This window comes from Cheilinus undulatus, linkage group 18 (genome assembly GCF_018320785.1).
Source record: "Cheilinus undulatus linkage group 18, ASM1832078v1, whole genome shotgun sequence".
Taxonomy (NCBI): Eukaryota; Metazoa; Chordata; class Actinopteri; order Labriformes; family Labridae; genus Cheilinus; species Cheilinus undulatus.
The window spans coordinates 41087613-41105372 of NC_054882.1; the positions used below are offsets into that span (position 1 = coordinate 41087613).

A 17760-nucleotide genomic window follows, 5' to 3' on the forward strand; every position below is an offset into this window, starting at 1 on the left:
CACACCCATTCCCTCCACATTTACAGAACAATTGTAAAGGCTGCTATGTATTGTTGTCATCAGTTTTACTAATCCAATTCACACACATTCACAAGCCATGGATGCAGCAGTAGAGCTATTAAAGTATTTTGTAATTTTCCAGCATGTCCTGCACATAAGAAATGTTCACTAAACAGTGAACACATTAAATGTTTAACAAGACTGTTTATAGTAATGAAAGACAAAATTAGATTTTCGTAAAAAATGTACAGGGCCTACCTACAGTCACTTTTCTTTAAATGATGATTTAAAAAAACCCAAAGTGTCATTAGTGATTCTCTACTTTCTGTATTATGTACTTTCATATTTAGGTGATTGCATGCATGTCAGTGTTTGTGCAGGGCAGTGAGGCTGTCATCAATCTGCAGGTCAGTACCAGGAGACATCCCTGTGTCTGGTCTCTGCTCTGTAACAGACACTGAACGTTAATGCATGTATGTTTAAGTGGTGCTAGAGAGACTTCACAAAATGTTTTTGACTGGATGGCAAATGCTAAATCACAGTCATTGATGCTTGGGCAATTTAAAAAAAATGTTTTAAAAAGAAATGCATTGTTCCAGGCTACTAGTAAGAGCTAGTACTCCACTAGTTCTACTAGTACTCTGATTTTTAGCTCACTGGTAAACTAGTCAACAGAAATTTTGGTTAACTAGAGGTTTTTGGCTAACTTGTGTCCCTCCAGACCCTACTAGTAAAGCAAAATTGCCTACTGGTAGACAACTTCTCACTACAAGTACTACTATTAAACTAAAAGCAAATTATTTTACATTTTAAGGCTTACTATCACTATTAGTAGGGCTAAAAACAATCTACTAGTAGTATTAATGGGCATTTTTAGTTCTACTTATAACACTTACCACTAGTAGGGGAAGTCGTGTGCTAGTAGGGCCAAATTGAGTTTGAAAAGAAAGATACTTTTCCTGAGATTCTCAAGGATGCTATGATAATCAACCAGTAAAATAAAGAACGATTAATGAGTTTTATTGAAGTGCATTGATCATAATTTAGTTGAGTGCACATCTTTCCAACCTCTTCTGTATAGAATCGGTCCTGATGAAATTAATAAAATCCAGAACACTTTTTGTTAACTAAGCTGTGTCTGCCTCTCTAAGCAACACAGTGACTTCAGCCTAATTATTTGAAATGCATTCTCAGATAGAGCTGTTAAATCAGTCTGTAGTTGTGTCTAATAATCGTGATCTGTATATCAATCAGAATAATTAGGATTATTATATTTGCTGTAATCCAGCAGCTCCAGTGGACACTTGAGGAACTGCAGCTCATTGGTACTGAGACATTTTTTTCAGTCTTGGATATTGCTGCTTTGCACAGACATTTGCATCAGTTACAAAGCTCATGACAGCATGAAAGAGTTTGAAAAAGGATGAAGATACGTGCATATAAATTACATCATCATAGTCTGATACTGAAGAGACAAACTTCCATGAAAGTGAATATCTACTTTTTCAAAGAACTAAGTCAAACTTTAGTCTGATTTTGTTTGTGACTGTGGGCTTGACTGGTTATGAGAGTGTGATGGGGATGTTTATGCTGCTGTAATATGAAGGATTTCAATTAAACTTCTTTTTACTTCAGTGGTTTACTCTTTTTAAGTGAATTCCTCAGACAGCAAAATGAATCTGATCTTAATCAAAAGTGTGTTGATGTTAGTCTGTGCATTTATATTCAGAACCAATATTTGCAAAGTCAGACAACATTCGTCCTCTGTTGAATTTCAGATGTAAATAATTCACATTTGGAGTAAAGTTGTTGTCAGATTAGTCAATCTGGCTGATTTTCTCCCTTATGAGCTCCACAATGAATCTGCTCTTCCTCTCCTCTTTACAGATGACTCTTTCATGTGTCAGTCAGATTTAACCACACACCCACGTCCGTCTTTACCTACATCCTGCTTTCACTCCAACACACCGGCCCGCTGGCACGGCTGAACATTTCACTCCAGATGGGAAAGTGGTGATTTCAATAATGTTTTGTTAGTGTGGGAGCATCCGTCTCTCATGAAGTGACCCTGTTTGCTAGTCTCTTCGTGAAATAACAAACAGCAGAGAGAGTCACATGAGAATACAAATTTACATTCTGGCTCCTTGCTCAGAAACCTGAACCTGAAGTGTGTGATGTGTTCTGAAAGTTGTTCATTTTTGCTAAAAATTACCCCGAGGTGTTTCTCCTTCTGTGCTAGGAGCGTCTGTCACTGCTTCAGAAGATCGCTGAGGAGCACCAGACCTACCAAGGCTGTGTTCAGAGGTTCCAGTCGTGGCTGCTGTCAAAGACCAAGGAGCTGACTGATCTGATGGAGAGGGAGGATACAGCCGAGAACAAGCTCAAAGCCTTACAAGTGAGGAACAGAATTAGGATCAAGATGTTTGTTGTCGCCATGTTTGTTGTCTCAAAACTTTCTTATTGTTATTTTCAGCTCTGGAAAGGTAAGGGAATACTTTTCAGACCTGAAGTTGATATTCTGAGCTGTGCAGCTCGTACTTCTAAACTCTAAAACTACCAGAAAACTAAATTCAACTATCCTTATTGCTAAGCATGCTGTACAGGTCTAGGTTATGTTTCTAGGTGAAAAATTTCACATCTGATTAAATGCAAGTTATTACTGCATTAAGTCAAAAGTCAAGAAAAAACTCAGAAAACAGTTGAAAATGGACACTTGTAACTTTAAGGTCACATAGTGTGCAAAATGCACTTTTCTTACAAAAATATGTGCCCCTGACCTGTCCATAATCCCCCTAAGAATCAGACCCCCCTCCCCCAATCTTAGATTTTCATGATGTCATGTGAGGAGTTAGCCACGCTTCCAGGTTTTGTTGGCATTCCCTGTTTGGAATAAAGTTTGGCCCTCCTCTCCTGATTCTCCTCTCCAGCTGAGAGGTGGATCAGGAGAGCCACACCCATTAAGCCGCATCCATTTCCTGAGAGGGGAGGAGTCCTGGGCAGAGTCGCACAGCTCATTAACATTTAAAGCCACTGACACAGAAACAGCTTGTTCTGAACAGGCCTGAAACAGAGGGGGTTTTAGACATGCAAAAATCCAATACTGGAGTGTTTTTTTCTGCAACAAAATCCATAGGCATGTTTTGGGGACCTCTTAGACCAGTATAGACTTGTCTTAAAGGGGTAAAATATGTGACTGCAGTTGGGAAACTGTAGGTACTTGGTTAACAGAAAAAAAGCATTAATGGTATGGTAAATGATGCCCAGACAGCATGAGGTCCACAGGTCAACCGAAGATGTAAAACCGATCAGGGAGGTGGAGACATTGCTATGTCTCTCCTCTGCTCTTGCCACAACACTCACTGTGGCATTCTGCTGGAGTTCAGAAACACACAGCAGTGTTTCCCCTACCATTCTGTTGGCGCCCCTCGGCACCCCTCCGCCCCCCTTTAACGTTAAGTTAATTTATTCAACTGTATTTTCTATACAGTGCCAGATCACAACAGAAGTCATTTAAGGACATCTTTCCTATAGAGCAGGTCTCTACCTGGTCCTTTTATTAAACAAACTAAATGGCCTTTTAACTGATTTATCTTGTTTACATGAATGACTTTAATTTCTAAGTCCTGGTTTTCTGCTCATTCCCTCTGACTCCATGACCAGAGCTGAGCAAACCCACATGCTCACTGACCAGAGAGCCTCGCCCCCTCCTCCCCAGGTCAAAGCTGGGGTCTAATGTTTGCTAGGAGTTTTTGACTCAGTATCATGAGAGAGTGTTCTCCAATGCAACTGATTTATCCTCTAAAGTTGTGTATGAACCGATGCCCGCTTGTTTTACTTCCAAGATGGTTAAACGAGCGCTGGATTTCGGCACAAGATTGTAGCAATGGTGCACAATTTATTAAATTCTCACAATAAGTCTGACACTTGTAATACAGGGAAGTCATGCAATCCCCTATATATCACGCTGCAAATGGACAGACGCTGGGAAACATGGTTAAAATCAGTGACAGCTGGGCTCACGTCCGCTCCAACTCCCTCTTGATCTTCTCACCACAGCAGGCAGAAATACACACGGTCCCTCACAGGTGTGCCATGAATATCGGAGGGGATCAGTTCCTATACAGACTATGACTGAACGGCCCATCCGTGGGTCACATGACGATCATTTTATCATTTTAACATTTTAACATTCAATCCTCAGGGATCAATAAACTGGTGTACAACCCCTTTTGTCGTTTTATTCCTCGTGTGCAATTTCGGCACTCCAGTTTTAACTTATTATAAATTCTTAAGTTTTATTTTGAGTCATCACACTGACATGTCTTCTTGGTCCAGGCTCTGGACGACGTTGTAGCAGGTGAAGAGAAGACCCTGCAGCATATCGAGGGCCTGGCAGAGGGTGTGAGGGGCAACACGTCTCCTGCGGGGGCCGAGGTGGTGGTGGAGGAGGCAGAGGAGCTGAGGCTGGGCTGGCAGAGGCTAAGGCAGGGTCTGTATGAGGCGGAGGACGGCCTGCGCTCCAGCCTGGACTCCCACACTCAGTACATTGCCCGCTGTCAGCGCCTGGGAGAGGACATCGGACGTCTCAGGGGGCTGCTGCAGGGACTGGACCAGGAGCTGGTGGAGGGCCGCGAGGCTGGGGACCGTGCTGACCACACGGAGGAGCAGATGGTGGGACAGTGGAGGAAATACACAGTAAGTAACAAAAGTGACAGTTTTCATTATTTTCTCCTCTTCTTTGTGCTTTCTCTGGGAATCTAATTTTGGTGTAAAAATCAACAGTGATTTTAAGTTCTGTTGTTCATGCAGTTTTTATCATTTGAGGCTTTTATCCAAGATTAAATTGTTTTTATCTATTAATGACTTCACGCCAGTGATTAATGCATTAATTTCTGCTCGTTTGGGTAGCTGTCATGCATTTTACTTTGAAGGTAATAATGACACAATAACAGTTTAAATGCAAAAAAAAATTGAATTTTAAACACACTAAAAAGGATGCAAAGTTGGCAGGTAAGAAAAGCTGTCTCTGTATCATAAATTATTCAAATAAATATCTTAAAAACATGCCAGTAGGATAAGAAAGGGAATTTGGTTTAACTTTTTTTCAGTAAGAGGTTTAAACAATTTCACATTCAGAGATCACCAGTAAAGGAAATGTGTCAGTATGAATGTGTCCATCATAGGAAACATGAGCAGAGCACCGACAGTGGCATGGTATCGTAATAATATGTAGAAATATTTAATTCCAGTAGGTGTCAGATACTCATCCCTAATGAACATACTACCCTGATCCTGGCCTCCTGGTCATCTTGGAATTCAGTGAAATAATTTAATGGTATATTTTTTAAATCTTAAGTCAAATCAGCTCCCCCGTACATCTCTGACCTCTTAAATGTCTACACCCTAGGGCTGCACGATTGTGGCCAATATGATAACCACAGTTATTTGTGTTAATTTTGAGGTCATGGTTATTAATCCATTTTAATTCAAAGGACATTTTTTAATTGATTTTATTTGTTTTGTAAACCTTCCTGCTACTACTGTCTTTCGAGGACTGAGCATGCTTCTCTGCTAGGCTGCTAACAGTGGAGCAGTTGGTGTATTTAGATCAGTGATCATCAACTGGCGGCCTGAGGGCACGTCAGGCCCCCTTAGCTTTCCATCTGGCCCCCGAAGTTTGATAGCTCAGGAAATGTGAGGAGAAAAAATATGCAGTGGTATTTAGGTTATCTTTTTGAATCCCCATAGCTATTAAAACAGCCCTGAAAACAGCTGAGATTGGAACACTTTCAATAGGAATGACTCAGTATTATGTTTTACATAAATCCACCTATCAGCCATTATTAAACATGGTTCATGATTATCACAAATGAATCAGCTGTTCTCAATAAAATGTGCTGTTTTCTCCCATTGGGGTCTTTAAGAGGGCTATATCCATGCATAAGAAAAACCACTAAAGACCTGCTTCCTGCACAGATTTTCCACCAATCAAAGCATGTTAGCATCAAACCTGGTGATGGGCGGCACAACAGCCCCAGAATGATGTGGCAAAAATATCTCAGTCTATGTGATCTCAGTGCTAATGGCTAAAAATTACATAAATTTCAAAGAAAATAAAAATGTTTTGACAATAATTTGTTATAAAGGCTAGTGCTTGAATAAATATTGTTGATGAGTCCTAATATAGATATAAAACGTACATAGGAATGTGAAAGAATGAGACCTAGTGTTCAGTATGAATCCTCTTCTAAGAATATATTTTATAGAATGGTACATAAAGAAACCAAGACATTTTCTCATCAAACTGCTCTTTGCTGTGCTTTTTTTTGTCTTATTATAAATATATATATTTTTTTACTGTTTACAGATAATTTACTTCTGGTTTGTCAAATGCTCTTATTTTGAAGGACAAACGAACCTCTGCTTCATCGCCAGTTATGGTGCTAACTTAACTACAGCTAAATGTTCGTTCTCATCAGATCGTATTAAAGATGAATCATGAGTTAAACTGTCTTAACCGATAAATTTACCAACAATGCCATTAACTGTAGAGAAAAGGAGAAGCAAAGGCCAAGAATCATACTGGTGTTCTCTGTGTGCTCATGAGGAAGAGAAGAGATGAGAGACATAAGCAGGTTGAAGTCAAATAAAAATACATAACAGATAAAAGAGAATATTCACAAAACATGATGTGAAAGTGAATATGATTAAATAGGTTCACGTATTTCTAAAGACATATTTTACAATGAGTGCGTTTACATGGACTTGAGTATCCCGGTTTCTGTCGGGTTATATTTAGTATCCCAGTTTCTCTTTGTGCATGTATATGTCTTCATAAACAGGGATATTCCAGTATCCTGGCTACCTGGAGAACTCCACAAGAAAACGGGATCCTGTGTCATGTATACGCTGTTTCCCGTTTTTCTGTCAGCTGTACACTTCCTTTGCAGGCGCAACTTTGATTAAACTTAATTTAACTTAAGATACTTGTAAATACTGAGCGGCTGTGTCTGCAGCAGATCAGTCTATGAACTGACAGCAGTTTTGTGTCAAAACATGCTCATACTTAGATAAAACGTGAACTGACCAGTTTAATTTTTCAGCCATGAATGAAACGTGAGCGTAGTTTACTGTGGAGACAGAGAATGAGCGCTCACGCCATGAGTTATCAGGAATTAGAGCTCTGTGAGCTGAAGATGGAAAGACGGCACTCAGTAAGCATCCTGCACAGTTTGTCAACGCCTCCCAGTCCTGAAATTTAGAAACAATGACTCTTCCAGTGCACTTTTCAGAGTAAAAGCATATTCTTTTCCAGACTCCAGTTTAAGCACCCCCCGTATTTACATGCTTTATTTTGACAGTTATTTAGTGAAATAAGTCAACTGCAAGTTGCTTCACTCTTTTTTAACGTCTCTGCCAAACTTTCATAGTATTTAATCATAATAATTCTAATAGTCTAATAGTCATAATAATTTAAAATGTAAATTCATGTTAAGCTTATTCATTTAAGACCTCTCTTTCACTACTTGCCATCCTCTCAGTCTCTTTTTTCTGCAGATGCTTTATTAGCTGTAAGCACACATTCGTAATATTAACAAGATTAATTTTGTTTTCTCCAGTTGTTGGAACGAGGCGGATACCGTTTCTTTAACGTGATGTTGGCATTTAATTATGTTAAGCCCAAAATAACCAACAGTGAACTAATTTCTCTCAAATGTCAAACTTCCTCGTTTTACAATACAATACAATACAATACAATATAATACAAGAACTTTATTTATCCCCGAAGGGAAATTCAGTCGTCTCAGATTCTCATCTGTTTACTTTAGAATTATACAGTCTAATTGCTGATGGTATGAAAGATTTTCTAAATCTTTCTGTCTCTCTATGTCTATCTTTCTTTTATGGTGTAAAATAACATCACAGATGCCTGCACAGTGATCAGAAACCAGAGACTAGTTTTTCTCATGTGTACAGGGATATGAATAGCCAGGTTTTCCTGTGCTCATGTAAACACAGTATCCTGGTTATGATAAAAACCAGGATATGACTCATAACCGGGATACCTAGTCCATGTAAACACAGTCACTGATGACCATTTAGTTTTCTGTGGGCGCAGTACGTTATTAAAACGTAAGTGATTACTAACAGTTGTGTTTCTTTGGTTGTGGGAATGTCAAAATCATGATGGAGATAAGATAAATGAACTCCGTTACACCCCTTTTACATCCTTGACGTCTGCTGATCAGCTACGCCTCGTTGTCTAGGTGATTGAGCCTAAACTGTGGAACACACTACCTCCTGAAATCTAAACACCCCCACCTTACCAACTTTTAAATCGTGACTTAAAACTGATTTTTGTTCTCTGGCTTTTGATGATCCGTGAGAGTTAAATGATCTAGGTCTCTATGTGTCTTTTATCTGCTTAATCTCTATGTTTTTATAGCTTTTATTTGTTTTTATGTTTTTCTTTGTTGATTTTGTAGCGTTCTTATTTGTTTTAATGTTTCATATTGATTTTTTTTTTTTTATATTCGATGGGTTTTTATTTCTGTGTTGTGCAGCACTCTGGCACATAAAAATGAAGTGGATTGGATTTTTCAGAGCCTTTTCTCAACTTCACATTAAATATGCAGACACTGTAACCTCCGTCAGCTGTTGGTGTCAAAAGTGTAAAAGCTTCACTTTTAGACAGATTTCAGAGGTGTTGCTTGCGTGTGTTTCTCAGATAGTTCAGAGTAGTATTCATCAGAAACATATTGTACATTTCAGCGTGCTCTTTTAAGTGATATTGGCCTTCAACAGGCAGACAGCTCTGTGTCTACAGCGCTCTTTTTCTGAGGAGGATTATGTAAAATTACCTTGGAATAAACCAGACAGACGCTTTCTGTAGAGCTCTGCTGAACCCAGCCATCAGGAACGACAGCACTAAATATGAAATGGAACAACTTGCCAAACAGCTTCAGAAATTTTCTTCTTTCTCTTCTTTAACATTAAAATATCCCCTCTACCATGAGAAGGATTTTGTCACTTCCATCTAATTTTTCTTGTACTCGTGTTCTTTCCTTCTTACTTGAACAGCCTGTCAGCTCTACTGCTATTTAAACAACAGCCCATACATCATTTTTGTGGCTCTCTTCTAAATTCTAGACCTGAGAAATGGTCTAGAATCCCATATGGTCATAACACCGATCCACACTATCACCTTTAAGGTATACCTTTATTTTGAAATTCCCAATACACACTTTTTTCACAGTGACCACCCATCTATGATTCATCATGAGCCTTGTTGATTTACATCTGAGAAAGGCTGCATGACAGCAAGACAACAAATCATTGTGTTTGTTTATTCTAAGATTGATTTGATTGGGTCAGATTTTCTTAATTGGCTAAAATATGCCAAGCTCAGCTTCCTGTTGGCTCCTGCCCACTGCTGTAACTCACATGAGTGTTTACAACTTTCCCTTTAAGAGACACTGCCACATTTAAGCGTCAGACTCATCGTCAAGCTTGATACTTATTAAAATCTGCCCCCCCCCCCCCCCACACACACACACACACACCCACACGCACACAGCATTGTTCAGGATGTAATAATTTTTTTTCTGTGTTCTTTCTCCCACCGGTCAAGGTTCATATATTGAACATGTTTGAAGTAAAGCAGCATCCTTTTGATGATCAAAAATCTTATTTAGGAGGTTAAACTTTGATCCTGACAGTTTCTTCGTGTCTTTCAAGCTTATAAAAATGTTTTTTTAGTTTTGACCCCAGTATTTCTCCACAATTTATGGACTGCAAATGGAAGCACAGTCTCTGAGGGCTGCCTCCATAATATTTTGGGTCAGTCATAAAAGAAAATGCCCATATTTTGATGCACAAAGAAGAAGCTTTCAAACAAGCTCTGCTGTTGACATGATTTAAATGCAAGTGCTGGTCCTCAAATGACAGAAAAGCTTTGATCAGGATGGTGGTAGTAGGATAATTTATGCTTTTACACTGACTGGGATAACAACAGCTCTGATCACATCTTTACTACAGACAAATTTTGGTTTGTCATTTAAACTAGAGCTGGGGGATCTGGACCAGTAATCATGCCTCCATATTTTTTTGCTGAATGGCAATATACAATTTACATCTCATTTTTTTTCTAATATAGGCAGAAATTTACAGCAAATATATGCTGACATTTACAGCTGATACAGGCTGATATTTACAGCTGATATAGGCTAATATTTACAGCTGATACAGGCTAATATTTACAGCCGATATAGGCAGATACTTACAGCTGATATAGGCTGATATTTACAGCTGATTTAGGCAGATATTTACAGCTGATATAGACTGATATTTACAGCCGATATAGGCTGATATTTACAGCTGATATAGACAGATATTTACAGATGATATAGGCAGATATTTACAGCTTATTTAGGCAGATATTTACAGCTGATACAGGCAGATATTTACATCTGATATGGGCAGATATTTACAGCTGATATGGGCAGATATTTACAGCTGATTTAGGCAGGTATTTACAGCTGATTTAGGCAGATATTTACAGCTGATATGGGCAGATATTTACAGCTGATTTAGGCAGATATTTACAGCTGATATAGGCAGATATTTACAGCTGATATAGGCTAATATTTACAGCTGATATGGGCTAATATTTACAGCTGATATAGGCAGATATTTACAGCTGATATGGGCAGATATTTACAGCTGATTTAGGCAGATATTTACAGCTGATATAGGCAGATATTTACAGCTGATTTAGGCAGATATTTACAGCTGATATGGGCAGATATTTACAGCTGATTTAGGCAGATATTTACAGCTGATATAGGCAGATATTTACAGCTGATATAGGCAGATATTTACAGCTGATATAGACAGATATTTACAGCAGATTTAGGCTAATATTTAAAGCTGATATGGGCAGATATTTACAGCTGATATGGGAAGATATTTACAGCTGATATAGGCAGATATTTACAGCTGATATATGCAGATATTTACAGCTGATATAGGCAGATATTTACAGCTGATATGGGCAGATATTTACAGCTGATATGGGCAGATATTTACAGCTGATATGGGAAGATATTTACAGCTTATTTAGTTGATATTTACAGTTGATAAAGGCAGATATTTACAGCTGATTTAGGAAGATATTTACAGCTGATATAGGCTAATACTTACAGCTGATACAGGCTAATATTTACAGCCGATATAGGCAGATATTTACAGCTTATATAGGCTGATATTTACAGCTCATATATCATATATACAGTATATGATATTCACAGCTGATATTTTTGTTGTTAAAATTGTAAGAAATGTTCATATCTGCTAAGAGCAATAACTGACTGTCTAGGCGTATATCTACTGATACAGATACATCATGTCTTCAGTGTTGTGCATCTTGAGCAATTTTATCAAAGTAGTCCTGTCATCATTATGTTTTCTGTGTGTGGCTCAGTTAAGAGAGATTTGACACCCTTGATCTTTCCTCATATTCAGCTTTAATGTAAACAACAACATATTTCATGCTCCGTGGCTCCCTGCATCTTTCTCCTTTGCTATTATCTTTTTTATTGTTGCACACCCTTGCTATTTTTTCCTATTTGTCATTTTGATTCCTTTAGTCATACACAATCGTCGTTCCTCTTTTCGTCCTTCTCAGAGGTGATAAAGTGTGCGTGCCATGACATGATGACTGGAATCTCTATCTCCATCAGACTACATTCTACAACCTCTATATCTCACAGACCTGCCCCCCACCCCCTGGAAAAACAATCCTGCAGTGCTGTCAGTGAGGCTGCTTTATTACTTGGGAGAATCTCCTGAATGCCTTGGAGAGGTGTGGTCGCAGTCAGAGTATTACCTCTAACTCACTGCCTCACACTGTCACATATACCAGCTTATCATCTCTTTGTCTACTTGTGCATGTGGATTGATATGCAAGCTGCTTGTAGAAGGAAAGTGGGAATAAACGTGAGGAGGTTTTCCTTCACAGAGTTAAGATTTCATATCTTTTAAAATAAATGTGACAGATATAGAAGAGAATCAGCAGGAGGCTGTTCAGAGGAAGAGTTGTGTACCTGCGGACCTGCAGAACTGCTTATGCTGGGTGTGACTGGAATGCCAAACAACACGTGGACTCTTCTATCTGTCATCTCGACAAGCTGTCACCTCCCTGTGACTCTGTCTGTTTTCACTTTTTGGAAGATTGCAAACAACTTAGTTTATCAGCTACACACATATGGAGCCGAAGTGTTTTAACACTCTGAATTTGCATCTGTGTAATGGAAAGAAATGCCAAAAATGCTCCGCTAATGGCCCTAACATTAAAGAAAAATCAGAATGCTCTTATTAAATTGAGAGTGGGCGCTTTTCTTTTAGAAGCATTTTTGTTATACTTGATAAAAATGTTTCCACAATAATTCAAATCCATCAAAGAAAAAGTCACGTTTTTGTGGCTGCAGCAGGACTGCAAAATGTTCATCAAGATATTTAATTCAGAACAAATTAAATTACTGGTTATCTTACCTTCCTGTTGACTTAGCTATTTAGTTGTTTGTGTACACTCTGCTGGCTCATTTATTGCTCACAGTGGGACTTTTGAAAAGCTTCAGCTCCAAAAGTAGGAAAAGAAAGCCAAAGATTGATAGTACGAGCTCGCAGAGCTTTTCCTTTGGCTATATGATTCGGTAGTTAGATGTATGAGATGTCTGCATTAAACTGATCTGACACGACAGAGACATCTGTCTGTTAATACAGTTATTTAACCCGTAGAGCTCACAGCTATGTTTTTCACCATCATGTCTCGTCTGGACTTTTTGTCTTATAAAGCTTGTAAAAAATCAACCCTATGGTCGACAGTCAAGTTCTATACAGCTTTTTTTCAGGACAACCCTGGCTTTAAGAATATATCTACCACAGTAATGCCACTTAAACTTTAAAAAAGTTAGAGGACTCTAAAGTCAAAAGACAAAGACAAATTAGAATTTGAAACTCAATTTTTATTGATAACAGAGTAAACAATAGTAACTAAGCCTTTTCTTTGCCCAGACTTGTTCTCCCATCTCTTGGGGACAAAAAAATGAAGAATAAACATTTTGTGACTAACGGTTTACAAAATATCTACATATAAACATAAAAGTCCTTGCGCTTTTTTGCTGTTAGATTCATTTGTGCCATTCCTTAAAGCAGTAGAGATGCCAACAGCTTGCCATTGGTCGACATCCCCTCCCACAATGCATTGCGGGTAAAGAATATGGCCATGCCCATGGCAAAAAGCTGAAGTAAATGATCGAAAAATGGATTAAAAATTAATTAAAAAGATGCCTCTTATCAGATTTAACAACATGGATTTCATTTTTAAAGATACAGTTACAAAGCAATTTACAGGGGTGTGCCTGCAGAACAAATCCATCCCACCAAGCTCTAAGAGTTAAGAACAGCCAGCATTAACAGGGATGATGTGAGCCAAGACTGATGTTAAACTGATGCATTGGTGCATCCCTAATATCACTCTGTGAGCTCCAGCCCTTCAATCTTCCTCCTATTTTCTAGCTGCTCCTTCATGTCATTTTTATAGTTTTTTGGTAATTCTGATAAGAACAAACATAAAATCTCCCGATGACTGAGTTCTGCGAATCATATTTTAATCATTTTCCACGTCAGGGATTATGATTTTAATAGTCTGAGCATCATCTCATCAGTAAGAGTTCATGGACAGGTCCATTTTGCCTCAAGTTAAAAGGTTATTCTTGCATTTAATAAAGGTATTAGTGAATTAAATTTTCAGAGCAGATAGGCTTATAATCTAAAATATTCAAATTCAATAAATGATTTAAAAAATGTCTGAGCTAGAAGGACAAAGTGTGGTAAAGTCATTTTACGAGAAGTTCAGTTCCTCTTTGATGCTTCTGCAAAATAAAAACTGCATGAGGAACCTTTGGAAGGGAAGTAGCATTTACATGACAACAGCTAGATTATATTGCCACTTCCCTCTCTGCATCAGCACTAATAAAGGATGTCTTGGTGTGTCTCACTCAATAATTCACTGTCTGATGGGTTTTTTATTCAATCAGCTCTAAGGCTGATGAGTCACCGAGCCGAGGCACAATTTAGACTGGATTGGAGTTTTACAATGTTTATACTCCCAGTGCATTTGTATCTCTTTACAAAATATCTCCCAGACACAGTGTGAATCATCTAGAGGTGAGCAAAGTGACGCTTTCAAAGTACAATATCCTGAACTTTTGCGCTGAAATTTCTAAATTAATTAGAAAATCACTAATCCTATATCTCAGATACATTTTTAGTTCAATATTTTCAACATTTTTTAAATCCTTCATTTTGGTACTGTGGTTGTAATGGTGCTTTTTTTTATCAAAGCAGTTGCAATGACAGAGCTGCCAGACATCATATGATTATAGTTTCCTTGGAAATGCTACATGTGACATCAAACACCAGATACAGTGCCTATAAAAAGTATTCACTCTCTTTGGTACCCATTTATTAATTTTATGTATCAAAAATGGTAGATATAATTAGGCTTTTTTGACAGAAGAAATAATGACAAAAAAACATATTTAATGTCAAAATGAAAACAGATCTCTACAAAGTAATGCCAATTGAACAAAAATATGTGATGCAAAATAAGTGACTGCATGAATATTCACCTCCTTCAGAAAATAAATCTTCTCCTAAGCCGTATTTCTTTGCATACTGAATAAGATTGTCCTCCAGGATTTTCCTATGATTTGCAACATTAATTTTACCCTCTACCTTCAAAGCATTTCAGGACCAGCTGCTGAAAAGTATCCCCACACCACGATGCTGCCACCACTGTGCTTCACAGTACTACAGCTTTTTGGAAAAGCACATCATTCTACTGTTTACAGAAAGCGGAAGGGTTAGGGTTAGGAAGAACACAGTATCTACAGTCACACATGGTGGAGGTTCAAAGATGTTTTGGGGTTATTCTGCTGCCTCTGGTGCTGAGTGCCTTGACTGTGTGCAAGGAATCATGAAATCTGGAGACTATCAAAAGATTTTGGGTCGAAATGTAGGGCGTAGTGTCACAAAGCTGGGTCTGCGTCAGAGGTCATGGGTGTTTCAGCAGGACAGTGACCCGAAAAATACCTCAAAAAGCACCAAGAAATGGTTGGAGACAAAGCTGGAGAGTTCTAAAGTGGCCAGCAATGTCTCCGGATCTAAATCCCATTGAACACCTATGGTGAGATCTCTAAACTGCTGTTGCAAGAAGGCACTCTTCAAATCTGAGATACCTGGAGCAGTTTCCAAAAAAGAGTGGTCCAAAATTCCAGTTGAGAGGTGTAAGAAACTTGTTGATGGTTATAGGAAGCTACTGGTTTCAGTTATTTTTTCCCAAGGGTGTGCAACCAAATATTAAGTTGAGGAGGCCAACAATTTTGTCTGGCAAATTTTTTGAGTTTTGTGAAAAATTATGTCAATTTTGTCTTTTTCTTCTGCTTTTTTTTGTGTTGTTTCTGGAAAAATTCCAGGGGTGCCAATACTTTTGTCCATGACTGTAGGTGTCTTGGTGGCCTCTCTCACTCTCTTCTTCTTCTTGCATGGTCACTCAAACAGCCTTTATCAGTCCCAGCTAGTTTCACGGATAGTTTATCTTAATTTGACTTGGTTTATCAGTTTGTCTTTTAAAACTTCAAGTCATTATCATCTCTGCTGCATACTGTCACTCCTCCAGTTGTGTGTCTTCTGCATGCTGCATCCATAAAGGGTTAATTTTTAAGGATGTGCATATGTGAAACATACGTGATGCGTATTGCGTATACGTGATGTGCATTGGGGGGGCGGGATCACTAGTGGCCCCACTATACGATATTATAAGGAACATTTTGCAATACACAGAGTATTACTATACCATTTATTGTGATATATTGCTATTTATGCCATTTTTTCAACAGTTTAGCTAATTTAGCATTAGCCTTGCCTTCATTTTTATTGTATTGCTGCGGTATTTTATTTGCATGCCGCACTCTTTGCAGACCCCATGTGACATATCCATGTTGTTCATGCCTTGCTTGCATTCCTAATGCCCTTTCCCAGCTTGGTTATACTAACTTTCTCCTGCTGTATTGACTGGCACCTCTGCCGACTTCAGTGGACAAAGGGCGTAACAGCACCATCAAGTGGACAGTAAAGCAACTGATGCTCCATAGGGTCCATAGGGTTTAATATGATGTCGGTCCACCCTTTGCAGTTATAACAGCTTCAACTCTTCTGGGAAGGCTTTCCACAAGGCTTAGGAGTGTGTTTATGGGAACTTTTGACCATTCTTCCAGAAGTGCATTTGTGAGGTCACACACTGATGTTGGACAAGAATGCCTGGCTCTCAGTCTCCTCTCTGATTCATCCCAAAGGTGTTCTACTGGGTTGAGGTCAGGACTCTGTGCAGGCCAGTCAAGTTCATCCATACCAAACCCAAGCCCATCTCCTGAAAAACAAGCCCACACCATAATCCCCCCTCCACCAAACTTTACACTTGGCACAATGCAGTCAGACAAGTACCGTTCTCCTGGCAACTGCCAAACCCAGACTCATCCATCAGATTGCCTGATGGAGAAGCGCAATTGGTCACTCCAGAGAAGGCATCTCCACTGCTCTAGAGTCCAGTGGCGGCGTGCTTTACAGCACTGCATCCGATGCTTTGCATTGCACTTGGTTATGTATGGCTTGGATGCAGCTGCTTGGCCACTGAAACCAATTCCATGAAGCTCTCTATGCACTGTTCTTGAGCTAATCTGAAGGCCACATGAAGTTTGGAGGTCTGTAGCCATTGACTCTGCAGAAAGTTTGCCACCTCTTTGCACAATGTGCCTCAGCATCCGCTGACCCCGCTCGGTCATTTTATGTGGCCTACCACTTGGTGGCTGAGTTGCTGTCATTCCCAATGGCTTCCACTTTGTTATAATACCACTGACAGGTGACTGTGGAATATTTAGGAGCCAGGAAATTTCTCCACTGGACTTGTTGCACAGGTGGCATTCTATCACAGTACCACGCTGGAATTCACTGAGCTCCTGAGAGCGACCCATTCTTTCACAAATGTTTGTAGAAACAGTCTGCATGCTTAGGGGCTTGATTTTATACACCTGTGGCCATGGAAGTGATTGGAACACCTGATTTCAATATTTTGGATGGGTGGGTGAATACTTTTGGCAATATTGTGTATATATGTATATTTATGTCTCAACATAAGATGTTAAAATTATAAATGTTGTTTTTCGGAATTGCTGCAGTTTTTTCACAGATGTATAATAGCAGCATTAACACAGCTGCAGCTGATAAAGATAATTATAAATATGCATCCTTTAACAGCCACTCACGATGATTGTTTATCTATCTGCAGCCGGGTCTGTCTAATGTCTGTTCTCTGTTTACATGAGAAGCCATCATGGTGGTGCTATTGTGCGTGCTGGCTGAGTGGGTGAAGAGATGGCGCTTTTATAGCTGTTATTAGGGGCTGATGACATTTTCTAACTATGATTGTCCAAAATGTCAAACACTTAACTGTTTACTTCCTTGTATTATAAAACAAAAAAAACAAGGAAGAGAGGCCTGGAAGTAAAACAACAAAGTGATTGATCAGTTGGAGGGTAACAGCTACATGTAACTTACAAAAATGGGTATAAAGTAACACATAAAAAACTTCTAAGGTAGGCTTAGGCAAATGATGAGAGCACTGACAATGGAGCTGGGTCA

General features: G+C 38.9%; 1 protein-coding gene across 2 annotated transcripts in view; it reads left to right on the plus strand.

Moving 5' to 3' along the window:
- syne3 (spectrin repeat containing, nuclear envelope family member 3) overlaps positions 1–17760 on the plus strand; it is an 87614-nt gene that overhangs the window by 22612 nt on the left and 47242 nt on the right. For both annotated transcript variants that reach the window (XM_041813163.1, XM_041813162.1), the window contains exons 5-6: positions 2240–2395; positions 4336–4695. In XM_041813163.1, the coding sequence (XP_041669097.1) occupies positions 2240–2395; positions 4336–4695 (516 nt within the window). The remainder of the gene's footprint in view (positions 1–2239; positions 2396–4335; positions 4696–17760) is intronic.